Here is a 14517-nt window from a genome sequence, read left to right as displayed (position 1 = left end):
GTACAGTACAGTACATTAATAACATACAATGCCTGTGAAAATATATTTATACAAATAAATATCAACCAATCAGAAGGCATTATGAATAACTTTTCTTATAAATACAATTTTATTACACAACAGCACTGTGTATTGCCAGAAGAGATATTACAACTAATTAGAAAACAATTAAATACCACTCAAATACAGCATTTGAGTATGTCTCAGCAATATGAAGCACACGTTGGTGAGGTTTAAAGGGTTTCAAAGTGCAGTTGGTTAAGGGAGGGGTGGATCATGGGAGGTGTAGTCAGTAACGCTGTTGCGTTCGGGTGCGATTGTCAGCAGAGGCTCCTCGCCTACGCATGGTGACACCCACAGTCTCACCCGTCTGGTTCTGCAGGGATGAGGAGAAAGAAAGAGGGGACAGAGCAGTGAGCGTGTCACGTTAGATCAGGGGAACAGATCGCTTCATCTCAACACAGGGTCAGTACTCACAAGTGCAGGACCCACAGCAAAGATGCCCCTCACTGCTGGGCCGCCACCAGCTGTATCCTGCACATCTGTTAAATCAAGTAATCAGGAAGTATGAGCTAATGCACAAGCCAACAAACACAGCTGTCTAAAACAAGAAACATTCATAGGGTCGAATTAAAAGCTTTTGAGTTCACCTCAAATCTGATAACCGTTTAAGCTTTGACTGTGCGGATTAAATGTACAGAATTTGAAATGAAACTGACATTGCAGCCGTTGATTAAGTCTCTCGAGTGACTGCAGGATCCTCTGCTCCTCTAGTGACAGAGCGCTGATGCTGAGGGACTGCATTCTCTGGCTCTGGGGACCAACTGGACCGTTGCAGGACTTATGGGTCTGCGCACAGTCCACAACTTCATGAGCACCGTCTGACACCTCTGGGCCTGTAACAGGGGGGAAAAGAGAGTTAATGCTTGAACTCATCAGTTCAGTCAAAGTATACTTCGGTTTATACGCGTACGTGAGGGTCCGTGTACATGTTTCACGTTTTGCATGATGCAAATTTCGTCACCAGAATAGTACGCAGTACGCACGCCAACCGTTTTTTGTAGCCGCACATACACATTAAATTTGTTTTGCACTAATCAATTGTTCCACAAAATGGCAACAATGGCACCAGCCGTTGTTTCACAGTAGAAAAAGAAACTAAAGAGATGGAAAAACAACAAAATACTGGAGACTGCAACTAAAACAGATGCCCACATTGACAAGCGCTTGTGTAAAGGGGGTTATGAGATAGCCGCAACTTTAGTTTAAAAGAATACAAAGACATTATTATCGGTCATAACTTCTGAAGAAAAATAGCGAAAACACTGGAGAAAGATGAAACTTGGCACGTGTGTCGACCGCCTGTGTTCGCGCACTATCAAATGGAGTAATACTTTGGGCTTTATTTGTAATAAAGATTAGTAATAAAATTTGGTGTCATAAATAAGAAAGAAATTAATTCTTTAATTCGGTAAGTTTAATTTAATTGATCAAAAGTGACAGTGAAGCCATTTATAATGTTACAAAATATTTCTCCTTCAAATAAATGCTGTTCTTTTTGAACTTTCATTTCATCAAAGTATCCCCCAAAAAAAGCATCCCGGTTTCCACAAAAATATTAAGCAGCAAAAAACGTTTTCAACATTGAGAATAATAAGAAATGTTTCTTGAGCAGCAAATCAGCATATTAGAATGATTTCTGAAGGATCATGTGACACTGAAGACTGGAGTAATGATGCGGAAAATTCAGCTTTATCAATTATATTTTAAAATATAGCTATTACAACAGAAAACAGTTAATTTAAATTGTAATAACATTTCACAATCAAAGGTTTGCCCTCATGTTCATATTCCAGGGGCTGTGATGCTCCAAAAATAAATGAATTAAGACATCATTAAAGTGTCTGTGCGCTAAAACGACTTCTGTGTCCCATGGATAAAGCTTTGACATGAGGGTAAATAAATAATGACACTATTTTCATTTTTGTTGAGAATATTTAAAAAACATGCTGCATTTTTAATGATGTTTGTACATGAGATTGAACTGATTTACATGTTAGGTTTTTGTTCTTGCCTCTAGAGAAGGCAATCTCTATATATCCATATGATATCAGATAACACTTTACATTATACATTACCTTCACTGTCTGCTGTATGACCTGTTTTATTTGGGTGTTGAGTTTTTGGCACCGTGACCTGTTAAACCACAAATAAACAGTTATTGAAAAAACAAAACACTTAATTCAAAAAATGTCAAAAAGCCAACAGCAACATGGTTAATATAAACAAAAATGTATGCAAGTATATGGTCAACATTACATTTGCGCTTACACTATAAACTAGATTAGTGTAAAACTTCCAAGGAGGCTGCGTTATTTAAATTACGTTTATTTGTATTTATTTATATATTTATAATGCTCTTGCTTTCAAGTACAGTAGTAAGTGCATTGTTACCTGATGAGGAAAGCTGGGCTTTCTCTGTGTGGTTCCTGCAGTTTGACTTCTGTTGTTCTTCACCACGCTACTCTCCATAGCCTGTCTCCTTACTGGACTTTTCACTGATTTACAGGGGAAACTCAGATTAAAAAGCACATTCATATCCAAGCAGCATATTTCAGTGACCAGTGACCAAAGGTACCAATACATCTCTGAAAAATAATGTCTTGATGTATGGCCTCACATATCTGTGGCTTTAATGTCTAAACATCTCTAGTGAAACATGTCTTTATTCATTTGATCACTTATATTTGACTGGCAGGGGCAAATGCCCTGGGTTTTGTATGTAGCCTATTATAAGTCAATTGTATGTATAACATGTATTATTAGAGGTTGTTTGACAAACCTATAGCCTCTTTACCGGAAGACAAGAAAAAGCCACCCATTCTTGAGGCTCCTTTGACACCACCGATCAGACTATCACCATTGATGGTAACATGGGACAGGCTGGCACTGACTTGAGGCAAAGAAGACAACGGGCCATTGTGAGCAAGAAAACTTTGAGGGTCACCTAAGTCAATTCAGAGAGAGAGAGAGAGAGAGAGAGAGAGAGAGAGAGAGAGAGAGAGAGAGAGAGAGAGAGAGAGAGAGAGAGAGAGAGAGAGAGAGAGAGAGAGAGAGAGAGAGAGAGAGAGAGAGAGAGAGAGAGAGAGAGAGAGAGAGAGAGAGATAAAAGAAAGAACTGTAAGACGGTTCAACTGAAAGGTCCCAAAGTATGGAAGTCACTTCTCCTGATCTTGAGGTCTCTGTCCTCAAAGTGTAGAGGTTTCCTGATGTTATAAAAATAATTGAGCCCTGAGGAACAACAGTCCATCATTAAATGGATCCATTTCAACAGAGTAGTAATCCCAAGTGGTGCATTGCTGTGCAGAGAGCCAAAGAAAACTGACCAACAGCAAAAAAAGAGCCTTTTCCAATGACTCTAGAAAAACATCCCTCAAGAATCTCAAACAAAGCTGTTGGACTCGCAGACACAAAGGGAGCTCAGTTCTTCCGATTGACTCTCGTTTGACTATATATATGACAAGGTGCAGTGAAAGTTCATGGGAAGCTGATGATTTTGTAATATGTTGCCGGAATGTTTCTTGTCATTTGAAAGACACCTACTGAAAATGTGTCTTTTTTTTCCACAGCAGGTAAATAATCATTCCCAAAATTTAAAAGGAAAGATGAAATGCAGAATGGGAAAATACAGAAATAAGGAAGGAATAAATAGTTAGGCTGGAACTTGCAACATCATGTTCTAACCAAGCATGACAAGACAAGTCATTTATCAGAAAAAATGCATAGCAATGTGACACATTACAACCAATCACAACATATTTAATATTTTATTATTTATGGCTACTAATGTTTCGACACCATTAACATGATGAACACAAACCTTTTGTATACAATCTATCTATGCATACTTTCATACATTAATTTATAGAAAAACTGTTGAAAATGTATCCAATATGATACATGAGGAATATAAATTTAAATTATCATTGCAATGCATTTCAAAAATTTTGCCCCAAATTTATCATATATACTGTAGTGTAATTTGCTTGATTATTAAAATGAAAAATCTTCACCAAAACCAAAACCAATGCCTTCCATTTATACATTTAAATGATCATTTCTAATATATATAATCTTAATACTGTATATATACTGTATATATATGAAGATCCAGATGCAAAAGCCTCTAAGTCTGTCTAAAATTTTTGTTTAATATTAACATTTTTATCAGGCTCCTATGTATAGGTTTCTACCCAAGTACCGACATTTCTGAATGGGCTGAGGCTGGGATTTAGTGAGTTTGAAGTGAAGGTATTAGATATAACGTATACTATGTGCGGAGAGCATTCACTCAATATTATCAGCTAATTTTTGACAGAGGTGGCTTTTAGAGGCTTTTGCATCGGAGGTCTTCATATATATATATATATGATTTAATATATATATAATTTTATAATATATTTATATATTGTACATTTATATATTTCATATTTCTGTGCATTAATATTTATAATATATTTATATTATTTATTTATAATGTGGTTTTACCAATCTTGGCAGTGAAATACAGATTTTTTGGTCTACCACAAAGAAAAGTTCCTTTTTAATGAAATTAAAAACACAATTTTGTTGTGATCAATAATTACCATAAAAGCTTGATTTATCTAATTTCATAAAAACATATGCACTCCATTTTATGTCTTTTTATTTTATTTTCAAGTTTCAATATTTTGAAAAAAATCGATTTTCATTATTTGACATGTCAAGCGTTGTAGGGATAACATAATATCCACCGATGTATAGTGGTATTTTAAACCCACTCGGTTGAAAAAACAAAACAAAAAACATGTTAGGTGATAAATACTAAGTTTGGGGTTTTCTTTACCGTCTTTGCTGGCGAGAGCACTCCGGACTCCATGCCACAGCATTGAGATCTCCTCATCTGTTGGAGTCCGGTCCAAACAGATCCCGTTTTCTCCACACCTGCGCCTGGGATTGTCTGGAGGGGAGAGGGAACAGATGCTTGTCTCGTGGGTGTAGGTACAGTAAGGTAGAGCTGGATCTGTTCTGAGGGTAGGCCGATGAACTATTGTCTGGCTATCTGGAGTGTCTTTGCACAAGGCCAGATCCTGCAGACCCACACCTTCATCACAGCAGGATGCCTTGGAGATGTACACGGGACACTCAGCCAGGCCACACTCCACAACTTCAGGTTTCGGAGGGGGCCGAGGCACCAAAATCTTCCCCTGGGTCTTGGCCACATGTTGCGCTTCCCTGGCAGATTGCGGTCTGATGATAGTGCCCTTCCTGGCCCGGGAGGTAACGGGACACGAGCCAACTCTGGCTGAGCCTGCTCTCCGGGGAATCCGTGAGCCCCCAATGCAAAAGGCTCGTCTTTGAGAGGTGGGCTCTCTGATACGCTCCTGTGTACGGATTTCTTGGGGCCCTACCTCTGTCCAGGCCTGTCTAGTGGATTGGGGCCCAGTGGGGACAGCAGAGGTCTTATTGGAAATGTTTTTTGATACCCCTGTGAGTAAATTCTCATGGTCCGAGTGATCTGCAGAGAGCTGTTTCTGGGTTTGTTGGGGCAGGTTGGCTCGAAACACTCGGTCCACCCCTTCAACTCCATCCACCTCATCAAGCCAACGCAGTTTCTTCTTAATGGTCCTATTCTGCTCTGGCTCATTGAGTTTTGTCCTGGCCAGCTCCACGCTGTCCCGGATTAATATGGCCACTTCTTTGGTGAAAAGCACATGGCCAGGGGTGTAAGTGAATTTGACATTTCCCGATTTGGATTTTAAATGGTTTTTAAGAATCCCTTTCAGGAATCTGACATTGTTGTTAAGGGCAGAGTGGGTCACGGGATTTGCAGATGTTCTGTTTGGTTCCTCTGTGCTTTTCAACATATTAGCCTTAGCCAATTTGGTGACATCCGTTTCATTTTTAGGATCTGATGGATGTATGCGTATACTCTCCTCCATGCTCAGCGGTTTGGATTCTCTCTTGAGCGCTGTGGCATCATCTACATCTGGATTGTGTTTATGCGACTGTGAGGAACTCAGTGCTTCTATTGGTTGCATGTTCAGGGAACTCGGGTCAGTCCGGTAATTTATGCAAAGATGGCCAGCTGAGCTTGAAAAGGCTTTGAACGAACTGTTGCTGTGTTTGTATCTGCTGTCTGGAAGAGCCGTCTGTGTTTCTGATAAATGTTTATCATATTTCTCCTCCGGGGTTCTTGTCTGCTGTTTGGATTCTGACTTGAAGTCTTTAGTCAGACTTGAGAATTGCAGAGGTGTGTTTTCTGGCACGGCTTGCGTTCTGCAGTGGGCAACCACAGATACTTTGTCTTTCAAAATGTTCCCTTGAGGGTTTCTGTCATTATCATGAGTTATCACATGTGCTAAGTTCTGCTGCAACAACTCTTCTTGGCAACCAAGAGTAGACTGGGCGTTGAAGTTCTGCGATTGGTCCTTGTAATGATCAAATCTTTCTTGCGTGTGATTCCGGAGACTCCTGATTTCCTCTGCTGACTCATGATCCTTTGGTGAGAGTGAGCTGGGATTGAGTTTGCTTCCCTGGTTTAAGATCTCCTCCAGGAAACTCTTGGCTATAGAAGAGGAGGGGTGAGATGGTGAACATGGGTTGTTGGACTGTCTCAACGGTGATTGAGGACTTTTGGGGGCTTGGAGCTTGTAAGGATCCACAGGGAGGTAGAAAGACTGGGCACAGGTGATGCTCTGCTGGGAGCAACAAACTGGTGCAGTGTCAAGGCTCTTCTGAGGTTCTCCATTCTCTAAGCTGTCCAGACTAGACAGACTCTCTGTCTCACTATGTGGGGTATCAAGATACTCCTGAAAATCAATATAAAAACATTAGAGCACTTATGCACTGATACTGGGAAAGTGCTTTTTGGAGATCATGTTGCATGCATGCTGCAGAGGGATGGAAAATAAATAATACAAATCATTCCAATATGCTGAAGAAACATTTCTTATTATAATCAATGTTGAAAACTGTTGAGCTGCTTAATATTTTTGAGGAAACTGTTTCTGTTTTTCAGGATTCTTTGATGAATAAAAGGATAAAAAAAAAAAAAAAAAAATTTGTAGCATTGAAAATGTCTTCAATGTCACTTTTGAAAAATGTATTGCATCATTGCTGAATAAAAGTATAATTTAAAGGTAGTTTAAATTAGGGGCGCCTGCAGGATTTGATCTCGGGGTACGCACAGAACAGAATAAAAAAATAGATTTGACTTGCCACATAATGGCACGGTTTTCAACACTCTTGATGCTTTAAATCTTTTCCTGAAACAATCAGAGAAAAGCTTCAGAGATTTAAGAGGCTTCATTTCTCAATCCCTACCCAATAGTTCTAGGCCTTTTTGCAATGTTTCAATCAAGTTCAGCTGTTTTAGAGAGCGTTTACTCATTTTGAGTCTGGTCTTAAAGATGAACTATCTATAGTATCATTTTTCGTGTGTGGAAAAAGCGTCAATTAAACAAAACTAAATTAGCCAATCAGATTAATTTTCACACATTTGTCTTTAAAACACACAAACGCACACCTTTATTTATTCTCATTCTCTCTTGCTTTCCCAATATGCCATGACTGTATAAAGACAGACTAATAATCAATAAAAAAACCTATGTAAAAATAAAACACTATTAATTAGCGCCCTCGCTCTCATGGTACGCACGTATGGCTGTAGATGCCACTGGTGTTGATATATTACTTTTAATAATATATTACTTTTGTAACATTTCCATATGGGAAAGGATGATCTACATTTATGCAAGAGGATTACAGTTTTAAAGATCTTTTGGGATACAAACATTAAAATCTTCTAAAAATGAAAAAATATAATAGCTTATGATATTCAGACATTCCTATGAAGGGCATTTCATAACTCTGACTACATTTGTGCACAGAATGGAACACTTTTCCAAGAATACCTAAGCCTAAAACCTATCCTATAAATAGGGTTATTAACTTCTGTGTCCTGCTCTGTTCACAGTTCAGTGTATTAAATGATGTGTTGGCTGCAAGCCAGTGCAGGTAACATTCCAGCTGGTGTGTGTAAGAAGACATAACTGACTGTCTGAGAGGGAAAGAATGTTTGTTTGAGTTATAGAGATAGGGGAATGTGTATCTGTAGTTTCAATATATGCGTTTGTGTGATTAAAGCCTCAGGATGAGCTCATCTCTTTAAAACACCTCAGTTTGTTTAGAAGATGCTGCAGCGTGTTGTGGCAGGAAGAGCCCCGGGCTAAAAGTACAATGTTGGATTCGGATCTTAAAACCTTCACAATACTCCTTAAGCAAATACTCAAATACGCTTTTAACATACACAATCACGGGCAAAGTAGTTGTTCACAATTACAATCTTGCCAATGTAAAGATGGAACAGCCACTGTGACTGTATGTATATTAACCTGAGGATCAGCCTGCTCTTTTACTGTGGGAACAGTGTGTGTCTCCTGCTGCTGATTGAGGAAGAACAGCTGGTTGTTCCTGAAGTGAGTCAGGCTGCTGTCCTGCAGGAGTTTGGTGTAGGCCTCAGCTGCAGATAAGGCACGCAGGTGACGGGCGCCCCCTGAAGGCTTTGGGGAGGAAGTGCAGCTCCTGAAACAAACAAGTGGTTCAATGCTTCTAAAGATCATGAACTTATTTGTATAGCATCTTTCTTACAAGTAAGAAATGCAGCTTTACTATATCTATATCATTATTACACCATTTAATAGGCTCTTACATTTATAGCTTTTAAAAAAAAATATTAAGCAAGCTGGCATCACTAATATATATAATATATATAATTGTACAGAGCTCTATGATAAAAAAAACATTCTAAGTGCAGCCAAAATTATTAATATTTTAAATAACCATACAAAACGTTTTTTTAATTAATTCAAAATTGGTCAAATACATTTTGGTTATACTTGTTGGTTACACTATTAAAATGCTTTTAAATAGTTTGAAATGTCACGAAATGTTTATTCTTATATGGCCAGATATATTTATTTCTCAGTGTACTTTAATCTTTTTTTTTCATTTTAAAAATTATTGAAATAATTATTTTTAAGATAGCTCTTGAAATTCTATCTAGTGATATGAAATATCACTCTAATGGAATGAATTCATGAAAGCTGTTACATAACATTACCAAAATGCATCTTCAACCAGTAATGATATATTGTCATGGCAGCAATGTCGTACCTGCTAGTAGTGGAGGCACTGGGCAAAAATTGAGATTGATGAGTAAATAAGAGTGGACTGCCTTGAATATGATGTAGCGCTTCATCAAGGTTGGGTGTTCTTCTCTTAAGGGCTGCTGCAGAACACAAATCACTTTATTTAAATGATGGATGAGATGTGACTGTGAGCACATACTGACCTAATAATAGTTCAAGAAGTAAAGAGTGCTTGTAGACACATGGATGAGGCTGCGTTTACACTGCAAGGCTTCATGCACAGATCTGATCTTTTGAACATGTCCGATATTTATCATATACGACAGGTATCTGATATCTGTGTTTACATTAAATGTGATGATCTAGATAGGCTGGTGGTGCTACGATTACTTGCAAGCATGGATAAGTTAAAAACTGTCATGGATGTTTGCAGCGCAAACTTTGACTGAACGGATATAAACCGGGAAATAACAGTCAATTTTGTTTGTTATTTAATCTACGGTTTGTTTAGAAGTGAAATAAAGTAGCACAGTAAGATTACACAGTATTTCAAATGAATTAACGGGAGAAAGAGAGAGAGAGATTGTAAGTGTGAATTACCTGCGTCTGTACAGCGTCTCTATGTAATAGCTGTGAGTTTAATTACAAAAACAGTGTTTAAGTTATTACCTCATTGCTGAGAAATATAATGTAGCTTTCAGTAGCGAAGATGTTTCATTTATACAATTCACAGGGCAGAGGTTGAAAAAAAGGTTCTATGCTCCTGAATGTTTCTGTGTGAGCAATATGTTACCAACATATACAGTTTCCACCTCAAAAACTGTGAATTTTAGTGCAAGCGCATGCAGACATATCTGCTTCATAATGTGACATTATAAAGCTATTTCTTGTTGGCAAACATGTTCTTCGCCTTGCGGTAGCTTGGTATTCCAAGCTGAATCTGATACACGCATTTATACGTAGGTCAGATGTCCAGATATCGGATATGTATCTGATTTAAAATCACGTCGCTCAGAACGGATGAGTCCACTGTTTCATTGAACCTACCTGGTCTTTTCCTTTGGGATGGAGAGAGATGAGCTCTTTGGAAGTTTTCTGTGGCATCCTGGACCTTCTGATGGCGCTGCTGAAGAACATTCTCCCTCAGTCTCTTCTCCTGAACATCCCACTGTTTCCTTCTCTCCTCAAGAGCCCTGGAGAGACCGCGAGACAAACAGTCAGACTGGAAGAAAATATATGCTGTTTTCGTGACGTCTGACAGTTAGACAATGCTTTGGACACACAGTGTCCTCTTTAAGACATTATTCATTTGTTTTAAGACGAATGGATGAGAACTTTGGCAACTGCGAGCAGCATATCAAATGCATCACTTGATTTGAAATGGAAATGAGACTTTAATCTAATCGGCAATATCAGCTCATTGTGCGCGCTGTCGTTATCTCAGACGTTTACTTTCCAGGGTCAACAGAAACCCGAGCCTTCTCTAACAGATGCATTTCAGCTAAATTAATTTGTTAATGGCACAGAAACCAGTGCATGCCTATGCTGCAGAAACTAAAATCATGCAGAACAATTTAATCATCATAATAAAACAACCTGAACTAACATAAAAAGGTCAAATTATTTCATTTAAAAAAACATTTTTAAAAAAAATATTTCAAGAGACTTATTGACCTTGACACAGTCATGAGGGTCTGCAGGAGTCCTATCTATGATATAAGTAAAAGAAAAAAGAAAAATAATTTATAATAAAAGATTACGCCGAACTACTTTTAATTAGGGTTTTTTCTTCATTATGATATGAGGACAGTAGTATAACCCTGATATTTTTTACTTTAAAATATCAAAATTAATGGTTGCACTTTATTTTACAGTATGTGCATTTACATGTACTTACAGTGTACTTACCAAAGAAAGTACTGGTTAATATAAGGTAACATGGTAAAGGTTAGGTTTAGGAGTAGGTTCAGGGTTAGTAATTACCCGGTTATTGTAATAACTATAATAAGTACAGTATGTACATGGGGAACAGGACTGTAAAATAAAGTGCTACCGGATTAATTTTAGTACAATATTTTTAATACAGCATTTTTAATGCATTTCTGAATAAATTGTGTGTGTGTGTGTGTGTTGGGAAGAGACACAAGGAAACCTAAACAGAGGTTTTGCCTTGGCTCTGTGGTTTTCATTCTTTTAATTTTAAAATGTCTAGGTTCCCAAAAAATATCAGACAATAATAAATGTCCTGTCATTGACACTCACATACTCATAAATCCTTTAATATACTCTATATCTTTCAGGAATTATTTAATCACACCAAAAATAGCTCGGGATCTGTGTCTCAGCCTTCTCTGAACGCACTCATCTGCCTCACCATCACTGCCTTCTATAAAGTAACGTAACTTTGCTCTTAGAGCTTCTATTTCAAGCTGGTAAATCCTGGCTGAAAAATAAAGGATTAAATAACAGTATCCATGGCCTGTAGGGAAGCTTCACTTTCAGTGTGCACACGGATTGACCTGGTCAAACAGCCAGACTGAGTCATTAACAGCATGGAGACAGTTCTTAGCATATCTGACACTCACTGTCAACACCAAATTCAGCAGCTGTGCATTGCTTCTGATCTCTGCTACTCTTACCCTGCAGTCTTTTAGCATAGTTGCCTCCTTGGTGAATACGCTGACGCTAGTTTTTTTCTTGTTTTTCCCACCTCATCTAAAAACAAGTCTCCAGAGATCAACAGGCTAGTGCTGTGCAGTTTGATATTCATGTTGCAATGTATTAAATGTTTTAGGAAATAAATGGGCAGTTAACATAGTTATAAAGTTATTATTTAAATGAGCAGCACGTTTTTCCCCCCATAAATATCTATTATCTATTTAATTTGTGTTAAAGGGTTATGAATGTACATATTTCCCTGAAATGTAAAAAAAAACAGGTATTTTTTTCTTCACCAATTCAACTGTTTAATCAGGCCCTCAACAGGAAGTAAATAAAACGTTTTCATTGTTTTAAAGGCACAGTATGTAAGTTTCGCCGCTAGAGATCGCTTTTTTAAAACAACAACAAAGGCGTAGCTTGATGACGCTGTGAATGAGCGTGGAATCATGAGAGTTTTCGTCTTCACCTCTACAGCCGATGGAAAGCAATCCGAAGGGACTCCTGTTCACGGATGAGCTAATGTATTAAAAGTTTTATTGACGTTTCTGTGGTATTAAGCAGTATGAAATGTTCAGTAAATATCAATCTAAAACTACTTTAAATCTTTTTTTTTTTGTACGTTACACATTTGTACGTTAAAATTAATTTGGCAGAACATTTTAAATTAAATAGTGAAATTTAAAAAGTTGATTAAAAGAAAACAAAATGTTACAGTATCTCAAGCATACAAATGCATTAACCTAAGACCTGGATGCTGAAAAACATTCATGTAAATTAGTCGACCTCCCAAGTATAATCACTATAAGGTTTTCTACACAATCTGATTTGTTTTTGACACACTTACTTTCGTCTGCGATTTGTTTCCAGGGAAAGCTTGCGAGCCCGAGCCCGGCAGTACCTTTGTTCTTTTACCAGTATTTCCCTTTCATTTTCAGTCTCATGTAAACCTGATCTAATGTTCCTAATGTGATGCAAAGTCAAGGAAGGTATAATTATTATAGAATAAAACATCATCTGATGATATGCACAGGCACACAATGAAAAAAAAAAAAAAACGACACAACAACAAAGAAATAACATACAAATAACAAGCATATAACTAATATCTAAAAACATAGATGACATTATGGAATATAATAATGCTTATATAATACAGTACCAGTCAAAAGTTTGGAAACTACTATTTTTAATGTTTTTAAAAGAAGTCTCTTATGCTCATCAAGCCTGCGTTTATTTGACCAAAAATGCAGAAAAACAGTAATATTGTGAAATATTTTTTACAATTTAAAATAATGGTTTTCTATTTGGATATACTTTAAAATATAATTTATATCTGTGATGCTAAACTGAGTTTTCAGCATCATTACTCCAGTCTTCAGTGACACATCCTTCAGAAATCATTCTAATATGAATTTGATGATTTAATACTCAGTTATTATCAATGCTGGAAACCAGTTGTGCTGCTTAATATTTTTTTTTGGGACCTGTGATACTTTTTTTCAGGATTAATTGAAGAATAACAAGTTTAAAAGAACAGAATTTTTTACAATATAAAGCTTTACTATCACTTTTTGTTAATCAATTTAACACATCCTTGCTGCATAAAAGTATTAATTTCTTTCAAAAAAATGTACTGACCCCAAACCTTTGAAAGGTAGTCTTTGTTGTTAGTTTGTTGTTATATTGCTATTTTAAATAAATTTTGTTCGTTTTAAACATTTTATTCATCAAAGAATCCTGAAAATAGCATCACAGGTTATGAAAAAAATATTAAGCAGCACAACTGATTCCAACATTGATAATAAATCAGCATATTAGAATAATTTCTGAGGATCACGTGACACTGTTTTGCATCACAGAGAATTCATACGTAGCTATGGTGTCTATATGCCACGATTAATAAATAAAGCCAGTTGTGTAAGTACTGTAGTTTATACGCCACAAGTAAAACTATGAGAACAATCACCTTACAATGACGCTGGTAATTCAGACAAGGAAAAGGATACGAGTAGTAAAATGTGTCTTCCAGGACTGGCATCCCGAATATCAGGATGACACGCTGATGACAGGTCTCAACACCACACTTCTCATCCATACAACAGAAGCTGCATCCTATTGACGTCGGAACGACCGCGCAAAAACATAGCTGGCAAAAGCAGAATTCATCTGCTTTGGTAAAAAATATTGGTGCTCTAATGAGAGTAAGATGAAAACTGTCCAGCCAGTGCGACAGCAAAACAGACAGAAACCGCAAAACCTATGACTTTATAACTTCCTGTAGTTTGATACTTGATTCATCTAGACCAAACCCGTGTGTATGCTATCTTGACATTGTTTTAAATTAAAGCAGACGAAGGTAAGACTTTATCGTCGTTCGCTGCCGCTGAAACAGTTACGCCATGTCGGTATTTGGTAACCATCGACGCGCTTCCTTGACAACTGACACAAACTCACGGTGGAGGCGCGGTCACGTCTATATCTAAGCGATCGATGTTCATCACTCTCTACACTGCTGACACCTGCTGATTGCGAATGGAATCGACTCATTTGCGCGATTTTTTGCGTCGTTACGCAATTACGTCATGGCGTGGTCCTTGGTATTTCTGTGTTGGATGCATATCGGTTTTGTGAACAGGTACAACTGATTCATTGAAAGATCCCATTC

The 14517-nt window shown here is 37.4% G+C and overlaps 1 protein-coding gene across 2 annotated transcripts; it reads right to left on the bottom strand.

Moving 5' to 3' along the window:
- Positions 1 to 253: 253 nt before the first annotated feature.
- cep126 (centrosomal protein 126) lies at positions 254 to 14045 on the bottom strand. 2 transcript variants are annotated; one of them, XM_056256208.1, is made up of 12 exons: positions 13859 to 14045; positions 12697 to 12813; positions 10239 to 10384; positions 9217 to 9331; positions 8436 to 8625; positions 4886 to 6851; positions 2843 to 3007; positions 2455 to 2558; positions 2139 to 2196; positions 720 to 896; positions 478 to 542; positions 254 to 376 (listed from the first exon to the last, which is right to left on the bottom strand). In XM_056256208.1, the coding sequence occupies exons 1-12, from the start codon at positions 13945 to 13947 to the stop codon at positions 290 to 292; spliced, it is 3279 nt and encodes a 1092-aa protein (XP_056112183.1). In that variant the 5' UTR covers positions 13948 to 14045; the 3' UTR covers positions 254 to 289. The 2 variants fall into 2 exon arrangements, with proteins under 2 accessions (XP_056112183.1, XP_056112193.1); XM_056256218.1 differs by having other exon boundaries at positions 254 to 370.
- Between the last annotated feature and the right edge of the window lie 472 nt (positions 14046 to 14517).

The sequence above is a fragment of the Rhinichthys klamathensis genome, unplaced genomic scaffold (genome assembly GCF_029890125.1).
Source record: "Rhinichthys klamathensis goyatoka isolate OS25496 unplaced genomic scaffold, OSU_Roscu_1.1 h1tg000005l_1, whole genome shotgun sequence".
Classification (NCBI taxonomy): Eukaryota; Metazoa; Chordata; class Actinopteri; order Cypriniformes; family Leuciscidae; genus Rhinichthys; species Rhinichthys klamathensis.
The sequence above is the reverse complement of the archived record's forward strand: the minus strand, read 5'-3'. Positions and strand labels throughout refer to the sequence as shown.

Coding starts and splice junctions, on each gene's coding strand:
- cep126 (XM_056256208.1), bottom strand. CDS start 13,947: ATGGATGAGAAGTGTGGTGTTGAGACCTGTCATCAGCGTGTCATCCTG. Junction 10,385..12,696: donor GAAACAAATCGCAGACGAAA/GTAAGTGTGTCA, acceptor CGGTCTCTCCAG/GGCTCTTGAGGAGAGAAGGA. Junction 8,626..9,216: donor AGTGCCTCCACTACTAGCAG/GTACGACATTGC, acceptor TGTTTGTTTCAG/GAGCTGCACTTCCTCCCCAA.